The sequence below is a fragment of the Mustela putorius genome, unplaced genomic scaffold, assembly GCF_011764305.1.
Source record: "Mustela putorius furo isolate JIRA1106 unplaced genomic scaffold, ASM1176430v1.1 tig00000580_pilon_pilon_pilon, whole genome shotgun sequence".
NCBI classification, from domain to species: domain Eukaryota; kingdom Metazoa; phylum Chordata; class Mammalia; order Carnivora; family Mustelidae; genus Mustela; species Mustela putorius.
Genome location: NW_025421423.1, coordinates 3,884,702 through 3,903,403, shown reverse-complemented (window position 1 = coordinate 3,903,403; position 18,702 = coordinate 3,884,702). Strand labels below are relative to the sequence as shown.

General features: G+C 49.7%; 1 protein-coding gene across 1 annotated transcript in view; it reads left to right on the top strand.

Moving 5' to 3' along the window:
• Positions 1–18,702, top strand: part of GABBR2 (gamma-aminobutyric acid type B receptor subunit 2) — a 339,969-nt gene that overhangs the window by 170,533 nt on the left and 150,734 nt on the right. Inside the window, exons 4-5 of the mRNA XM_004747687.3 lie at positions 1,688–1,789; positions 16,273–16,338. Coding sequence (XP_004747744.2) covers positions 1,688–1,789; positions 16,273–16,338 — 168 coding nt within the window. The remainder of the gene's footprint in view (positions 1–1,687; positions 1,790–16,272; positions 16,339–18,702) is intronic.

Below are 18,702 nucleotides of genomic sequence, written 5' to 3'. Positions count from 1 at the left end.
ATTCATCCTGTTGTGCAAGCAGCACTGCCATTGTCCCCAGACCTTTGTCATCCTCCCAAACAGTCCCCATAAATCTCAAACACTAACTACCCATCCCTCCTCCCCAACCCCACGCAGCCACCGGTCTACTTTCTGTCTCTATGAATTCAACTCCTCTAGGTACTTCCTCTAAGTGGAATCCTACAGGATTTGTCCCTTGGGTCTGGCTCCTTTCACTTAACATAATGTCTTCATCTGGTCCACGTGGTAGCCTGGGTCAGACCCTCATTCCGTCGTAAGGCTGAATAACGTTCTGTGGCCTGGAGACACCACACGGGTTTATCCTTTCATCCACCGATAGGCTTTGGGGTCACTTCCGTCTTTTGGCTTTTGTGAATAATGCTGCTACGGATGTGTGCATACACATACGTCTTGAAGACTCTGTTTTCAGTTCTTTTGCGAATATACACAGAAGCAGGATGCTGGCTCACAGAGTGTTCTACGTTTCCTGTTGGGGGGGGGGGGCTGCCGTTACTGTTCTCCACAGGGGCTGCACCATTTTGTGCCCTGAGGGTTCCATTCCTCTACGACTCCGTCAATGCTTGCTGTCTCCTGTTTTTTTGATAATAGCCATGTGAACATGTGAACAAGAAGGGCTTGTAAGGATCTTCTAAGGAAGAAGAAACCAAGGTCACAAGCAAGTTAGTGACAGAGCAGAACCTAGAACCTGGGGCCCTAATCCCCCGACCCAGGTTGTTTTTACTGAAACACGCCCTTCAGTTTCCATTGCTTTCTCTCAGCAGGTGCTCAGCCATGGCCACAGGTTGGATACAAACTTCGTAATTTCTTTGGTTTGGTCCTTACTCTGCTGTGTATATATGTGTGTGTGTGTGTGTGTGTGTGTGTGTGAATAATTCAAAGTCATGTCAACATTTTAAGATATGAAAAGATCTTGTATTTTTAAAAACCTAGATTTTGGAGTTCTTCCCCCAAAATCAGAAGGTCTACTGACCCCAAACTGGCATTCTGGCATGGCATGAATGGCACAGCTGCCACCTTAGATGGGACGTGGGGTCACCCGTTTGCCACTGTCGCCACCACTCCCTGACATCCTTCCACACAGACTGCTTCACACACTGGCTGGACCCGGTGAACCCCGGAGTTTGAAGACCTCTGCCCTCTAAACACACAGATGTTAGCCGTCTGCGTGTCAGTGGACAGGAAGTTACGTGTAACAGCCTGGGCTGGTTCCAGACTCCTCGCTCCTTCCTCTATTCTGCACTGTCTATCTGAGTGTCTTACTCTGTCATCACCCTGGAAGTGAAATATTGCAAACAAGTAATGCAAAATGTAAATAGAGGTATATGTGAACAGTCTGACTTGGAAACCGCGTGATAAGGCAGAGAAACACCAGCACGAAAGGCCAGAGATTCGGTTGCCTGTCTTGACTCTCCCGGGAAACCCCTGCATGGTCCCAGTCCGCTGTCCTTGCCACCCGTGAGTCGTCTGCCCGGTGGGATGGGCGCATCTCCTGGGTCTCCCAGGGTCGTCTAGTTTATAATAAAGGGGGAAAATCACTCCTTTTGCATTGGTGGTGGAGAAAACCAGCCCGGTTGAGCTGCTTCCCCAGGCCGACCCCTCTGAACAACACTTCCCGTCCTTCCTGTGGCCGCCAGCACACCCACCCACTGCTTTCTCTTTGTAACAGGTGAGGAACGACCTGACTGGGGTCCTGTATGGTGAGGACATTGAGATTTCGGACACCGAGAGCTTCTCCAACGACCCCTGCACCAGTGTCAAAAAGCTTAAGGTAGGTGCGGCTGGCCACAGCCTGGAGGACAGACGGACGCTATGCCCTGGGCTTCCCCACATCCCTGACTCTGAAATAGCCACGAGTTTCAGCTGTTTCATCTCATCCTGGCATTTTGCACGTGGGGAGAGGCTCCCAGGCGCTGGCTTCCCTTGGCTTTGTCCTGGCTTAGCCAGCCATGGCCCAAGGCCTGGGTGCTGAGAGTAGAGCCCCATGGAGCTTCCTCTCAGCAGGACCTAAGAGGCAAGCAGAGCGTGAGTCATTACCTCCTTTGTTGTGAAAAGGCTGAGCTAGAGGGACTATCTTGACCCAAGGCACAACGAGGAAGTACAGTTGTTGGGACTGGAAGCTTGGGCTCCTGACCGCTCTCGCGACACCCCAGGAACGGAAAGGGCCATCTAGGAGTTTGCCCCGCTGCGAGTGGTCTCGGTCTGTCATTTGTCTGCTCATCCCACAGACTCTGTCAGCCATCAGGTTGCTCACAGCTGGTGAGGAAGCTGGTTACCTCTCTGGGGATCAGGAACAGGAGGGGCCTGGGAACAAAGGGAGGAAGTGACTCATCCCACCTGGGGAGAGGGTTCACACAGAGCTCCAGGGGAGCATCTGCAGCTGGCCAGGGACCTGGGCCTGCAGGTGCCCAGCAGGGAAGGAGGGCTGAAGATAAGAAGGTAGAGTACCCGTGCTCACCACGCACCAGGGACCAGCAGGAATTCCAGGGAGGAGTGTCGCGGCTGAAAAAAGAATTTGGAGCCAGGTTCCACAAGCCTTGAATGCCGAGCTAAGGAGTTTGGTCTTTAATCCAGGGGGCAGTGGGAGGTGCTAGGAGTTTATAAGCAGGTGCAAACATAGTTAGAGCGGTCCCCTTTCCCTCTCTGTCTCTTCCATTCCCTTATGCCCACATTTAGGGTTGTTGGGTATGGAGACCCCAGATGCCAAATGCTGATATGCCCCTTCCATCTTGGGCAGGTTCCGGGTTACACCGGTCAGAGCAGGTGGCCATTTAGAATCCTTGTCTTCCAAAGTCCTCAGCTCAAAGACAGGAAGACCGAGGCGCAGCGCCAGGAACAAGGGAAGCAGAGCACCCGCGGTTTGTCCCCTGGTCTCAGGAGCAGACACCATGCTTGTACGTGACATTTTAGTCCCAAGAGCCTGTGCAGAGAAGGAAACCATAGCTGGGGAGGGTAGCTGGCCAGGTCGCTGCGGCCGGATGTGCCCACACTGTTTCCCCACAGGCTCTGTGTCCTGAGCGTCCAGTCGGTCCATGGGGTCTGGAGGACCCGGAGCCGTGGAGGGCCTGCTCTGCAGGGATCAGCTGGGCGGGGGCGGGGGCGAGGGCGGGGGCGTGGTGGAGAGAGGAGCTCCATGCTGTGCCAACATCCTCCTGCCACACAGGGCAGCGTCTCCCCAGGGTGGGCACTTGAAATAGCTTCTTCCTGCCCCTCAGAGGCCCCATGAAGTTCTGTGAGCTTTCAGGCTTAAAGAGCCTTTGTGTGTGAAGCAGAAGCACTGGCTGAAAGTCTGCAGGAAATTAGAGTGGGACCTGGGTGCTCTGCTCTTCAACAGTCTAGCTCCAACAAGAGGTAGGAGTGACCTGACTGATGATGGAGATAGCAGCCAAAGTGGCCGGTGCCCTGACCCAGAGCCAGACCCTGATGCAGAGCCTTGACCTTCGCTGGCTCATTCAGTCCTCCCCAGAGCCCTCAGACTGCCTGTGATATTGCGTCCCTGTGTCACAGATGGGGAATGTGAGACTCAAAAAAGAGGTTAAGCATCGCCCTGAGTCACGCAGCTGGGACGTGGTGGGCCGGATTCAAGCCTGGATCTGGGTGACAGGGCAGCTCAGGTCCCTCCACCGCCCCGCACGGCTGCAGGTGCCCAGAAAGGATTCCAACATCACATAAGCTGGAGGGAGCAGAGCCCAGTGTGTTGGCAAAGGAGTCCTTGTGGGGAAGCAGTTTTCCCCAGAGGCCTGCACAGCGCCTTCTCCACCCTTCTTTTCCTCCTTGCTCAGTTGTTCGCTTTTTCCAGAGGCCTTTCCTGAGTGCTTCATGTAAGAGTTAAATAGTAGGGGTGCCCGGGTGGCTCATTAAGCATCTGACTTCAGCTCAGGTCATGATCTCAGGGTCCTGGGATTGAACCCTGCATAGGGTTCCCTGCTTGGTGGGGAGCCAGCTTCTCCCTCTTCCTCTGCTGCTCCCCCTCCGTGTATGCTCTCTCTCTCTCTGTCAAATAAATAAATAAAATATTTTTTAGAAAGAAAGAAAGTTAAATCCTTGTCCATTTTCTGCTGATTTTGTCCATTACACTGATGGATGTCTGTATTCGTTTCCGAGGGCTGCTGTAACATAGTGTACCACACACTATGTGACTAAAGGCAACAGATATGTATTCTTTCATGTTCTGGAGGCTGGAAGTCCAAGGTCAAGGTGTCGCCAAGGCCATGGTCTCTGGAGTCTCTGGGGTTTTCCCATGCCCTTCTCTTTGCTTCTGCCATTGCCAACAATTTGCGTAACTCCTGTTCCTACTTCGTAGAGCGATTCTCCCCTTTCTCTTCACATTGTCTTCTTGTTAGGACACTGGCCGTGTTGGATTACAAGGCTACCCTACTCCAGTATGAGCTCATCTTCACTAATTACATCTGTAGTGACCTTGTTTTCAAATAAAGCCACATTCTAAGGTCCTGGAGATTCAACCTATCTCTAGAGGACACCATTCAGCCCTTCACAGCATCCGACCTACTATCCGTTTTGTCTGGTTGTTTCATCATCTGTCTCCTCCCACTGGAACATAAGCTCCAGGAGGCAGCAGCTTCGGTCTGCTGTACTCACTGGGTCATTCCCCGTCACCTGGAATCAAATTAATGTGAGTGTGTGTGAAGGAAATACCAAGTCTGGACAGACAAAGCCAATGGAGAACACAAGGACTAAATACTCAGGAATAAAAGTAACTTCTGGAAAGCTCAGAGGAAAAACAAATCTCTGGTTTACTGTGGGGTAGGACAGAGAAGGAGGTACGGAGGACGTGGAAGAAAATTAAATACCGAAGCGCCGAATTAAAATCTGCTTTGGAGGTATTAGAGAGCAAAGTTAATGCCAAGAAAAATAAAAATCAATAGCGTGAAGGACAAACTTGAGATATTTCCCAGAATTCAGAGGAGATGGTGAAAGTGGTGAGTCTGATGAGGGAGGAGCTAACAGTTAGGGACACTGGAGAAGGGAGCTCCGGAGGGAAAATGAGAACAGATGAAACGGAACCAAAATCAAAACACAGTAGGCACCACAGTAGCAACACATACACCTCACATCCAGATCTTGGTTTCTAATACCGTACTCCACGAAAAGGATCCAGAATTCCTTGGGGAGATGGCCGATTTTCGGACTTTTTAATAATTTTTTTTTTTAAATCTTAAAAATAAATATCCGTGTGTCTGTGCTGTTTTGGATAAATACATGGCAAAGAACAGACAAATCTCCTATACAGAAGAATTCCAAATAATTTGTATAGATATCTCAAGCTCACAGAGGTGAGAGCAGAGGGAACCACTTCTTTTTTTGTTTTTGTTTTGTTTTTATAGATTTTATTTATTTATTTGACAGAGAGAGAGAGAGAGAGATCCCAAGCAGGCAGAGAGGCAGGCAGAGAGGGGCAGGAAGCAGGCTCCCCACTGAGCAGAGAGCCCAATGTGGGGCTCCCTCCCAGGACCCCGAGATCATGACCTGAGCTGAAGGCAGAGGCTTAACCCAGTGAGCCACCCAGGCGCCCCCAGAAGGAACCACTTCTTAAGTGACTTCCTTCCAAAGAGTACACTATGGAAACGGGGGAGAAAAGTAGCTTGATGCTGGAAAAATCAGACACACACAGCCTCAGCCAGGAGACCAATGTCAAGGTCAACAGTTATAAGTCACATGGATAAGATGCACTCTTGGTATGAGAAGAGGCAAAAGCCAATTTCCCTCTGTGGTCTTCCTTCCCAAAACCCACACCCCAAGCCTAAGCACAAAGAAAATGTCAGGCAAATTCTAGTTGAAGCCCATTTTCTGGATACTCCTCAAAACGGTCTAGGTCTTCAAAAATAAGGAACATCTGAAGCCAAAAGGAGCCTACGGAGATATGACAATGAAATATAGTATGGTACTCTGGTTGTGATCCAGGAATAGAGCAAGGACATTAGAGAGAGAGAGAAAAAAAAAAGGAAATCTGAATGAAGTATGGACTTTAGCTAAGAATAATCAATATTGATTCATTAATTATATTAAATGTACCACAATAACCTAAAATATTAATAATAGGGAAGGCTGGGTGAGGAACACAGGGGAACTTCCTATCTCTGTCATTTTTCTGTAAATCTAAAAACTAATCTCGAATAAGAAGTTTATTTTTAAAAAAAGGAGACACACTTAAGTGGGCTCAAGAGAGTGCTGCTGGTTCGGACCGACAGAATGGCTAACATTCAACCGTTTTTGAACTACAGCATCAACAATTTCATAAAGGAAATGTGCCTCCTGTGAGTGCCTGGTCCAGCTGGCCTTTCCACGTTCTAGCAGAATGGTGAAAGGGGAGTCATACCAAGATGCATTTTGGCAAAAGCTTTGAAGTACAAACATAAAGGGAAAAATCTCTAAGAATCTAGGCCAGAAAAAAGCAAATTTCCCACAAAGGTGCAAAAATCAGGCCACCTCCACTCGTCTGCAGCACTCAGGCCCAGAGACCATGGAGCGGCTGGAAAGCATCCTTACATGCATGCGGTTCAAGGTCTCCTAGCCAGGTGCCCTTCTCGGAGTTCATCCTTGAAGTCCGAGGTCAGCTTAGCCAGCCAAGAACAATGGCGAACTTGAGAGCAAGTCGTGGCGGTGACGGCTGAGTAGGGGCTGCAGAGACCCGTGGACAGAGAGCTCAGTCTAAATCATTGTTACAGGGGTGCCTGGGTGCCTCAGTGGGTTAAAGCCTCTGCCTTCAGTTCCGGTCATGATCCAAGAGTTCTGGGATCGAACCCCACATCGGGCTCTCTGCTCAGCAGGGAGACTGCTTCCCTTCCTCTCTCTCTGCCTGCCTCTCTGCCTACTTGTGATCTCTGTCTCTCAAATAAATAAATAAAATCTTTTTAAAAAATAAGTCATTGTTCAAAACTGTACACAGATGCAGAAGTCCGTTTTGAAAGCCAATGTCCATATACATAGTGTGCAAATATACTTTAGTAATAATAACTGAGATGGAAAAATCCAAATTCCATTAGAAAAATCCAAATTCCAGTCACAGAGCCCCCAAAAATGGGTGAATAAAACATGGGTGGTAGCCTCTGTTCTTAAGTAAAAGGGACTCAGCAGAGCCCACCTTGCTCATGAGTTTCCTAAATAAACCTACAAGCTAAAGAAGGCTTTGAATAACTTGATGGTAAATATACCATCATGCAAACAGAACCCAAAGCTTTTGGCAGAGAAGGTAGAAGCGGGGAAAAATCTAGTCCACATATTGAAAACCAGAAAGCCTAACATATAATTGCAGACCAAAAAGAGCCATTCTGACCATAAATTCAAGTGGGTCAGCCTCCCTATTAAAAGGCAAAGACTTTGAGAATTGGGTTTTTGCAGAACTGACTACCGCTATTGACAACAGAAGAAGTGACCCAGAAAGGTCATAGGTAAGAGGTCGGGCACAGGTAGATCAAGCAAACCCAACCAAGCAAGAACCCCCAATGTTCATATGAGACCAAAGGGAATTCAGGGTACCCACCGTGATGAAGGAGAGTCATTCTCTGTAGACAGGGGGACCATTCACCATGAGAATAACACACTCATGGACCATTATTGCTGTAAATTACCTCTCATTGAAATATATAAAGAAAAGCCTGTTAAAATACAAAGGAGAATTGACAGAAACACAATAGCACTGGGAGCCATAACACTCCCGGTCTTGGACAGATCACCCAGGCGGAAATAAGCAAGAGCACAGAGGAACCAAATCATGAAATTCATCAGTCTGATTTAGCAGATATGTACCAAAGTTCGCCCAAAGGAAGTCAAGAAATAAAACCATCTCTGCGCTGAAGACCCGCGGCTTTTAAGCTCTTCCCAGGCCTGTTCCAAACATGGGGGCTTGAAAGTGAACTGTTGCTAGGCTGGGCGGGGGAAGCGGGGGCGGTGGAGGCTGCCCCTGGCTATTTCCAGGGTGCCTACTCTGAAGCCCTGGGCCCTGTGGGGGAGAGTGCCAGACTTCAGATGCTCTGTTCATTTTATTTGCTTTGTTTGTCTTCCCTGGAGCAGCCCCCCAACCCACCATTCAGGATTCAGATTCCAGGAAAATATCCCTAATTTATAAACCAGCCGATGAGCAACCTTAATTCCGTCTGTAGCGTTCATTCCCCCTGGCCGTGTCACGGAGCACATTCCCGGAGATTAGGAAAGAGGACATTTGGGGGTGGGGGGGCATTAGTCTGCCTCTCATAGGAAGGCCACAAAAATAGGTCTTCAGGTGGATGGCTGACCCCTTTGCTTCAGGAGCCTGCTTGACTGCAGAAACTACAGTTCACACAGGCACCCCAGGGGGATGCCAAGCTACAGAACAAACAGGTACATCTTCCCAGCGGGACCGTTTTGCTCAGAAACATGGGAAGAAAAGCATTATTTTTAATCTTAAGATAAACATAGATAACGTTATTGGAATGCTAAATATACATGATTTTCAAGATAAAATAATACGCTTTACAGAAGTTGCATGCTTTCCCAGTGGGATGCTCTGGGCTATTCCTTCTTTACTTCCTTCTTTAAGAATATACGTCTTCGTGGCGCCTGGGTGGCTCAGTGGGTTAAGCGGCTGCCTTTGGCTCAGGTCATGATCTCGGAGTCCTGGGATTGAGCCCCGAATCGGGCTCTCTGCTCAGCAGGGAGCCTGCTTCCTCCTCTCTCTCTGCCTGCCTCTCTGCCTGCTTGTGATCTCTCTCTGTCAAATAAATAAATAAAATCTTTAAAAAAAAGAATATACGTCTTCTTGGGATGCCTGGGTGGCTCAGTCAGTTAAGTGTCTGCCTTTGGCTCAGGTCATGATCCCAGGGTCCTGGGTTCCAGCCCTATGTCGGGCTCCACACTCGGCAGGGAGCCTGCTTCTCCCTCTGCCTGCTGCTCCCCCGCTCGTGCTCTCTCTCTCTCTCTCTGACAAATAAATAAATCTTAAAAAATATAAAAATAAGTTAAAAAAAGAATATATGTCTCCTTACAGTATCGACTTGTCTAATCACTATGTAGTACATCTCAAACTAACGTAATGTTTTATGTCAACCACACTCCAGTAAACAGACAGACAGGCAGACACAGATAAAAATGAAGAGTAAATGGGAGGGTTAATCAGGATGAAAAGATTATTGTAACAACAGCAACAAAAGTATATATGTCTCCTGCTTCTCTGCCTTTAGGTATATTTCTGGTAAGGAAAAGAAAATGTCTAAGAAAAACCAACCCTAACTAAATAAAAGTACTCATTCTGGGTGTGGAACAGGGTGTCAGGGCCGGGAGGGACTTGGGGAAACCTCTAGGCTAACCATGCTGGATTTACCCCAGGCCTTACAGCCAGAGTCAGGGGGCAGGAATGGGCCTGGGCTAAAGACCCCTTCCCCAGTCCCCACTGGCCCAGGTCAGTCCCCCTCAGTCCCCCACGCCCACCCCAATGCCGCCAGCCTCTAAAAGCTTGTGCTGCCCTAGGGCTCCTAGCTCCTCTTCCCTTCCTACAGCATCACGCACAGTTTTCTCTGATTTTCCAGCAGCCCAGGGGGTCTGCAATGCTGGGCACCTGGGACACAGGAAGCAATGGCATGTGGACCAAGACAGATGCACCGAAGGCTGGCGAGGCTGGGTAATACAGAGGTCAGGGTCCGGGTGACCTTCCCTTCCAGCAGGACCCCACGCTCCAGCCGCCGGGATGGCCACTGCTCGCCTGCTCTTTCTAATGTCCGCCAGCTCTCCCGATGTCTCCGGGTCACATCTGCTGCTGCAATGCTTCCATGTTCAAGGCTACCTGACTTTTCTCCAGGAACTGTTGCTGCAAACTGGATGTTTTCTCAGTCGGGGAGGCAATAGAGAGGAGTGAGGGCTCTGGGGCCAGCACCGCCACTTCCTACTTGTGCATCCTGGTGTCTTAGGTTCAACTCCCTAGAAACAGAGCCTGAGAGTGTGGTGAAAGTGATTTATTGAGAGCACACTCCCGAGAAGGGAGAGAGGGGGGCAGGGTAAGGCAAGAGGGGAGCTGGGCCAAAATGCTGTCTTGGCCAGAGGCGAGGCGGGTCTAGCATATCCCACGGCCAGGTTGCCTGGAGCAAAGTCTGCACTGCAGAGCAGGCCCCACCTTTCAGGGAGTCGGGGTCACTAGCTGTGGCAGGACGTGGGGCACAGCGTAGCCTTTTGGACCAGGAAGTCCCTTAGCTGGGGGCAGTTCTCTAGAGAGGAGAGCGCGCTGGAAGCCACCCACCATCACCACCCAGGAATGGAGGCAGCCGTCTTGAGTGAGGGAACCAGCAGGGCCCATGGTGTCTGCTGCACTTGCAGAAACTTCTTCATTCTTTGGGGCTCAGCTCGCTCTTAAAAGTCGCTCGTGAAAACCGGGATGGACATAATAATTATACCTCTCACCTTGGGTGGGGCTGATGGACTCGTCAGTACCACCGCTGGAAAGCGCTCAGGAATTGTCTGTTTTTTATTTGCTAGGATCCCCTGCTCACTGGAAGTTATACACAAAATCCTCAATTGGGTTATGCTTCTGAAGGGTCACTTTTGTGTGTGTGTCATCGTAGCTCACTTTAAGTGTCCCAGAGACAAAGAGACTCTAGACAAGAGATGAGAAAACCAGGAAGGAGGAAAGGAGCGCCCTCCAGGGTTGTACCTCCCAACCCATCGCTGTTTCCTCCCGTGTTTGCCCCTTCTCTGTAGGTGGGGCGTCTTGGGTGAACATGGGCCCCTGTGTGGTCTACAACTGAGCTCTAGCCATGTGAGTACAAGGTGTCCGTTGTCCCACCTTTCGCTCCAGGGACCCCCCTGCAGAATTAAGAGACTGTGGAAGGGCACAGGATTTTCAGACCCTGCCCTCTGCCACATTCCGGGTTCTCTGTACCATCACAACTCTGTTCTCACTCTCAGCTTCTGGGACGTTCCTCCCCCAGTACTCCTCACACTGCCCCAGAGTCCTTTCCACCGCAAAGGAGAATGCGCTCAAACCCCTGGCAGGGACAGGGGAGGTGTGGCCAGAAGCAAGAACCACTGCCAAGACAAAATTTCTCTTTCCGCTTTACAGATTTTCAGGAAAAGATACACGTTACGTAACACTGAACAGTGTGATTCTGGAACTTTTGTGAGAGCTCGCAAGTGTTAAAAACTTTAAGATTCTGGAAATCCAGGGGCAATGGAGTGGAGGGGTGCTCAGTCAGCTGAACATTTGACTTTTGGTTTTAGCTCAGGTCATGATCTCAGAGCTGTGAGATTGAGCCCTGAGTCCGGCTCTGTGCTCAGCACAAAGTCTGCCTGAGATTCTCTCTCCCTCTGCTTGCTCTCTTTCTCTCTTGCAAATAAATTAACACATCATTTTTTATACTTTTTTTATTATGTTATGTTAGTCACCATACAGTACATCATTAACTTTTGATGTAGTGTTCTATGATGCATGGTTTGCATATAACACCCAGTGCTCCATGCAATCCGTGCCCTCCTTAATACCCACCACTGGGCTCACCCATTCCCTCACTCTCCCTCCTTCTAAAACCCTCAGTTTGTTTCCTGGAGTCCATAGTCTTTTATGGTTCTTCTCTCCCTCTGAATCCCCCCACCTTCATTTTTCCGTTCCTTCTCCTAATGTCCTCCATGCTATTCCTTATGTTCCACACATAAGTGAAACCATATGATAATTGTCTTTCTCTGCTTGACTTATTTCACTCAACACAATTCCCTCCAGTTCAATCCATGTTGATGCAAATGGTGGATATTCATCCTTTCTTATGGCTGAGTCATATTCCATTGTATATATGGACCACATCTTCTTTATCCATTCATCTGTTGAAGAGCATCTCAGCTCCTACCAGTCTGGCAATTGTGGACATTGCTGCTATGAACATTGGGGTGCAGGTGTCCCTTCTTCTCACTGCATTTGTATCTTTGGGGTAAATACCCAGTAGTGCAATTGCTGGGTCATAGAGGAGCTCTGTGTTTAACTTTTTGAGGAATCTTCACACTATTTTCCAGAGTGGCTGCACCAACTTGCATTCCCACCAACAGTGTAAGAGGGTTCCCCTTTCTCTGCACCCTCTCCAACACTTGTTTCCTGTCTTGTTGATTTGGTCATTCTAACTGGTATAAGGTGGTATCTCAGTGTGATTTTGATTTGAATATCCCTGATGGCTAATAATGTTGAAATTTTTTCATGTGTCTGTTAGCCATTTGTATGTCTTCTTTGGAGAAGTGTCTGTTCATGTCTTCTGCCCATTTTTTGGCTTGATTAGTTGTTTTTTGGGTGTTGAGTTTGAGAAATTCTCTATAAATCTTGGATACTAGACCTTTATCTGGAGTGTCATTTGCAGATATCTTCTCCCATTCCATGGATTGCCTCTTTGTTTTGTTGACTGTTTCCTTTGCTGTGCAGAAGCTGTTGATCTTGATGAAGTCCCAAAAGTTCATTTTCACGTTTGTTTCTCTTGCCTTTGGAGACATGTCTTGAAAGAAGTTGCTGTGGCTGATGTCAAAGAGGTTACTGCCTATAAATAAATAAATATTAAAAAAAAAATTTTGGCCCCTCCCCACTGCATGCTCTCTCTCTCTCTCTCGCTCATAAATAAAGAAGTAATTTCTATTTAAAAAGAAAAAAAAAAAAACTCCCCAAACCCAAAACCTTTCCTCACCCCTGAATCTTCCAATAAATTGCTACTCTGGAAAGAAGAGCGAGGTATACCCATGCTTTTCATACTCACAGGAAAACTCATGTTCCAGGAGGACACATCCCATTTTGAGAAGCCCTTCTACCTCTTTCTACTGCTTTCAAGGCTCCTGCTAAGGATCCCAGGCCAGTTCCATCTCCCTTTGTCCACTCCACATGCCAGGATTCCAGGTTCCAGCTGCACTGGGGCCTGACTTTTCCTGCCCAGACACTGCAGCATCTAGGTGCCTCTTACTGGCTAGAACCAGAGTGGGAGTGAGTCGCTCATTGCCACAGGTATAACCTGGCTCTGGCTTGGATCTTTTTCCAGAGTCCTCTGACAGTCAGAGGGCCACCAAGCTGAAAGCACTTGTTCTGAGCTGCTGGGCAGTCTTGGGGAAGGCTTTGCCTCTTTAGGACAGGGTTTACTAGATCCGTGATCTCTTGGGTTCCATCCAATTCTAACAGTCTGGGAACGCAGCACCAAGTGGTCCATGCAACTTGGTTATCATGGCAACAAAGACCACAAGTGTTTGAGCCGGTTACTTATCTGTCTGCAGGTGGTCAGGTGGTCAGCCACGAAGACGTGGGCTCCTCAGTGCATTTAAGAACCGGACATGGTGAAGCAAATGAGTGCTGAGGCCCTGGGCTGGCAGGATATCAGTGCTGTGGTGATCATAGCTACCAGTTACTGAATAAGGAATGCAGGCCAGTCACTACCTCCAAGAGCATTTGCTCCCTTAATTGTGCATTCAGTGCCTATGGTTGATAGATATGTCATGCCCTGTCCCCCTGACCTGGGGACCCAGAGAGGAATCAAGTCCAGTGGAGAAGACAGGCAAGCAGGTGGACTCGTGTTGTGATAGAGGGAGGCACAGAGCGCTCTGGGCCCACAGAGGAGCAAAGGAGCACCTAAGAGGACACAGATGGCTTCTCAGAGTAGGGGTTCCTGAGCTAAAGCATGAAGGGTGAGTGGCAGCTCTCCAGGCAGAGGAGTGGGGTGAGAGGGAAGGACATTTGAGATGGGTGAGCTTGCAGAAAGCAAGAGGGAGCAGGTGGGGGAATGAGCCAGGGAGGGAGTGCATGAATGGCAGACCCATCTTGGAGAACGGCAGGTAGCTCATTGTCAGGCCCTGCAAGATTGGAGAGGACTGAGCAGGAGTCTGCTGGTACGGCATTTCGAATGTTCTCCTCGGAGCTCAGTTGACCTGGAAAGCTCAGGGAGCCATGGAAAGACTGTACACAACCCCATTTGAGTCTTGGAATGATTCTTTACCCGCTCCGTGGAGGCCAGGATGGATGGAGCAGGACTAAAGGTGGGGGTCCAGCCGGGAGGCAGATGTAGTTCATCAAGGAGGGAATGATGGTGGCTGCATCCAGGGCGGGGAGGCTGCAAGGCTGTGGGTGATTTGACACTGGCGGACAGTTGGAGCCAGTGGATGGGTCCTGGTTAGGGCTTGGAGGGAGGTGAGTGAACGTGGGTGGGTGGGAGGTTGGTGACACCACTCTCAGAGGTGGACCAACACAGGATGGGGGAAAGGGCTCATTGGCAAAGATGAGGAGTTCAGCTTGGGTTGTGCTGAGCTTGGGGTATGTGGGAGAATCTGAGTGGAGGGGTCCAGGAGGCAGCTGGAGAAAAGTTGGGGTGGGGAGAGTGGTTGGGCCTCTGTAGCACACCGAGGGCAGGTGTGGCTAGGGTCTTGAATGAGGCTGCCCAGGACAGTGAGGACACAGAGCTAAGGGCAGAACTATGTAGAATACCAGCATTTAGGGGTGGGCAGAAAGGTGATGAGCTGACTCAGAGTCTGAGCAGGAGGGACCAGGAGGTAGGAAAGAGCCAGGAGGAAGCATCATGGAAGCCAATGGTTGGGTTTCATGAGCATGAATGCTACAGCCCCCTGGCAAGGCTGGTTGGATTATCCCTTTTCAATGATGAGAACATTGACGCTTCTGGGGTTTAAGACTCAGGGTCACACAGCTGGTCATTGATAGAGCTGGGATTTGAACTGGGGTCTCCCTAACTCTAAAACCCAATAAGCTTTTTCTGCTATACCATGTTTAGCAACACGGAGCGTGGCACAAAGTAGATGCTCAGTTAGTGGTGGCTGGCCGGCTGGCTGGATACTCTTAGCAGCAAAGAAGGCTAAAAGATTTCAACAAACAAGCAGAAAAAACCCTGGAGTGTGCCTGAGAGCATTGTCCACAGAACGGAAGCAGCTTAGAACTTTTTATAGCCTTGCAGACATGGCGATGACAAAGGCTTGCCTTCCTTCAACTGCTCTGTTAACGATCTTTTAAAGTCCTTTCAGAGCAAGGTTTTTCCCCCCCTCTTCTTTCCATTCTTGCTTGCAAACGAAGGATGATTTTAGAATCCAAGCCTTTTTTATTTTGCTAAAGTACATGATGAGTAAAATGGCCTCCCAGTCAGCACTTTCCAATTTTGAAGGATGCTAAAAACTGATCTTTAAAGGCATGTTTCTCTTCTTTATGCATCAAAGGGCCTTGAGGCCTGCTGGAGAGGACAGGGACGGATGGCAGGAAAGTGGTACCACCCTGAGGAGGGCAGGAAGTTACTGGGATGGGGAGCAGCCCCGTGGGCCAGAGCCTGGGCATATTCTCTATGCCCTATCTTCTCTATGGGGCAGGCCCCCACCTGGATCCCTGTCCCCTGGAGAGCCACCAAGGACCCCTTAACTGACCCAGGAGGGAGCCTTGGGCAAATCCCCAGTAACTGTTTGTTGAATGAATAAGTGAGTCACAAGAGCTGTTGTGCAAGGCACGCGTGGAGATAATGAATGCAGTCCTATTTATAGAGTTTTCAAATATAAGTTTTTCTCAGAGTTAAAAATGGGTTGGGAGGAGGTTATAAAACCTGAATACTAGCTCTAGCACTCACTGGGCATCCAACTGTGTGCCAGGAACCGTGCTAAGTAGTTTATGCAGATCCTCTCTCATTTAGTCCTTGTGGAAGGTAAGTTCTGCCGTTTTCCACATTGGACGAGTGAGGAAATGGAGGCCAAGAAGGATAAAGGAGCGGCCTGAGGTGTCCTGAGGCTTGCGGGTGGAGCTGAGATTTAAACAGAGCTCAGAACTCAAAGACTCTGAAACTTCTAAATTGGGAAGCTTTGTCGAAGGTATAGAATAGTCTAGAATCCTGGCAGGGAGGGTTGGGGCGCTGCAGTCTTATTGCTGCCACCAACTCCCCGGGGAGTTTGGAAGCTCCTTCCTCTCCTCTGGCTTCAGTTTCCCCGTGTGTCAAGTGAGGAAGAAGACAAGATGCTGTGTCAGTGCCCTGTAGGGTTGGCCTGCCCTTGTTGGAGGAGTTAGGGATGCCGCCGGGACCATTGAGAGCCGCTGGCTTTCTGAAGCCTCCAGCATGTGCAGACTTGTCCCGGGGCATGTCCCTGAGACCAGGGAGGGCAGGAGGAGCTGAGGGAAAGCTGACCCCCAGGAGGGCGGGAGCATCCAGGCAGGGCTGGGAGGGGAGGGCAGAGCTCTTGGCTGGGGAGCTGGGGGTACACGACTGTTCTCTGCCATGGCCTCAAGCCCTCGAGTGTGACTGTCATCCATGCTCCTTCACGTATGTGTCCTTCTGTCCACAGGGCAATGACGTGAGGATCATCCTCGGCCAGTTTGACCAGACTATGGCAGCAAAAGTGTTCTGTTGTGTAAGTAAAACTTCAGTCCTGTCACTGTGTCTCACGAAGCTGTTTCTCAGATTCATTCTAACTGCCTGGTCTGAGAGGAATATAGGACCCGCGGAGTTTAGGACCAACCCGGAGTCTGGGTTGCAGGAAGCAGAAGTGTTATGGTCACTGCTCTTTCCTCTTTGCAGGGAGCTAAATCCCCAGGGCTCGGGACAGTGCAGTCATGGGAGGAGCTAAGGACCTCAGCTGACCAAACCTCCCCTCCAGCGCACTGTCTGAGCCCTGCCGGCTAATGCTCTGCCCGCCTATTCAGCCATGTTTGATGGAGGCCTGCAGTGTGCAGGGCAGAGAAGGAGGGGCAAGGCCAAGGTGCCTCAGTGCCACCCCCCCCCCCACCCAGCCCTGGAGCAGGGCTCAGAGTCTCAACTTTAGAACAGTCTCTCAACCTTTCCTATCTGTCTCTGAGTTCTTTACAATTATCTGGTGATAGGTAACAAAGTACATTTTCACACCTCACTTCAATTCATCTTTTCAGTAAGCTGAGTGAAGCAACTGTCCTTATCCCATTTCATAGATAAGGAAATAGAGGCCCGGCTTGTCCTGAGCCAAGGCTCCAGCCCCTTCGCCTGATTCCCAACCCCATCATCTTCCAAATGATGTTCTACCTAAGTACTTGTAAGAGTCTTTCCATTCTGACGCCCTGGCTCCCTCTCCCCGACCCCAGGTCAGGAGAAGATCAACAGAATGAGAGCCCAGTCACAGCGGGAGTCACTGTCTCCCCAGTAAGCTCCTTCCCTTCGAGTGAGCTTATTCTAGGTGTAGTCTCTAGTGATGGGCCATGGGCCTCTGTTCTCTCTGATCTCTTGTTAGTGACTTGGATGAGATTATAAAAAGCAGACTTGTAGGAAATTTGGAAGTTGTGAAATATATTGGAAACAGATCCAAGGTTGCAAAGAACCCTAAGAAGCTGATAAAATTCAATCTCATAGCCCTACTAGATTACATTAGAACAAATCAAGCTGCCTGTGTCCAAGGTGGTAGAAGCATAAGCTGAGGAGGACTGTGCCTTTAGAACAGAAGAAACTTTGGGGATGTGGTTGACTTCAAGGTTGCCATGGGTCACCAAGGTAAGCGTCCCTCCCAGGAGCCAAGGGGACCTCCGGCTGCACGTCTGCACCCAGGGAACGTGGTCCCTCTGCTGTCCACTGGAGAGACACTGCCTGGGTTACACTTCTCATCCCCTGCTACCCATTTCTGGAGAGATGCAGAAACTCAAATCACACCAGGAGTGAGGACAGAATGGTGACCGGAAGCCACAGTCACACGGGGCTCTTTTATCCTGAAGGCGCAAGAACAAAACGAGAACTGCCTGATCATCTCTTGATTTACTGGGGACCCTGGATGGAGCTGGGAGCTCAGGAGCCAGTCTGCTGCTTAGTTGCTGAATTTGGGCTTGTTGACACTTCTGGAGCCTCGGTTTTCTCATCTGTAAAATGACAATGATATCAGCACCAGTCTCCTAGGATTGTTCTGGAGATTGAAATGAACAGAAACACTGCACGGTGCCTGATGGATAGTGAGTCCTCAGAAAAGGTCCATGGTCTTTTTTCATTTACGAAAAGTCTCAGGTCAGGGAGGATAGAATGGACCACTGCCATGGAATCCCATAAACCGAGTTTTATCCCTCCTTCCTCTCCACCCTTCACCGTGTATCCCCAAGGCTTTGGCAAGCAGCTGGCACATGGTGGGTCATAACTCCAGGAGAAATACATTAAGAAACATGATCTATGAAGGCACCACGCTGGTCGCTGGCTGTCTCCCTTTTCCAGACCTCGTGTTCTGCCCTGAGCCGAACCCAAGTGGAGGCGTGGCTGTGATTTCACTCCGTGCCATGCACTAGGATTATTTTCCAAGTGGCGTTTCCAGCCATGGTTTCTGCTTCAGAACAGACGGTGTGGCTGTCTTCTTCTCGACCCACAGCTCCAGGCTGCCTCCCTTCCACATGGCCTGGGACACCATCCATCTTCTCAGCCTGCTTTCCTCTTGTTGGACGGCGGGCATTTTGCAACGGGCTTCCTCTTAGAGTCTGCAGGTAGCTTTGGTTGTTGAGAAATTCCTTGCCGGGATTTTTGAGGGGGCGGGTGTTTATTCCAAGTGTCAGACCCCCAGAAGCAATCTGCCCTGTGGGACTCGGCGTCTTACCAGAAATTCTTCTGGCAGGTCTGGAAGATCCTGAGGAGGGGCTGCTCCATGTCTTCCTATGGGATCAGGACTGGTGTGTGACAGAGGGAGGGGCTGCTCAGAGCAAGAGACCCCTGTGAAGGAGCCTTCCTGCCCGTGTCCGGGTCAGTGGTCAGAGCGCAGATGCGTTGGGGTCAGAGGTCA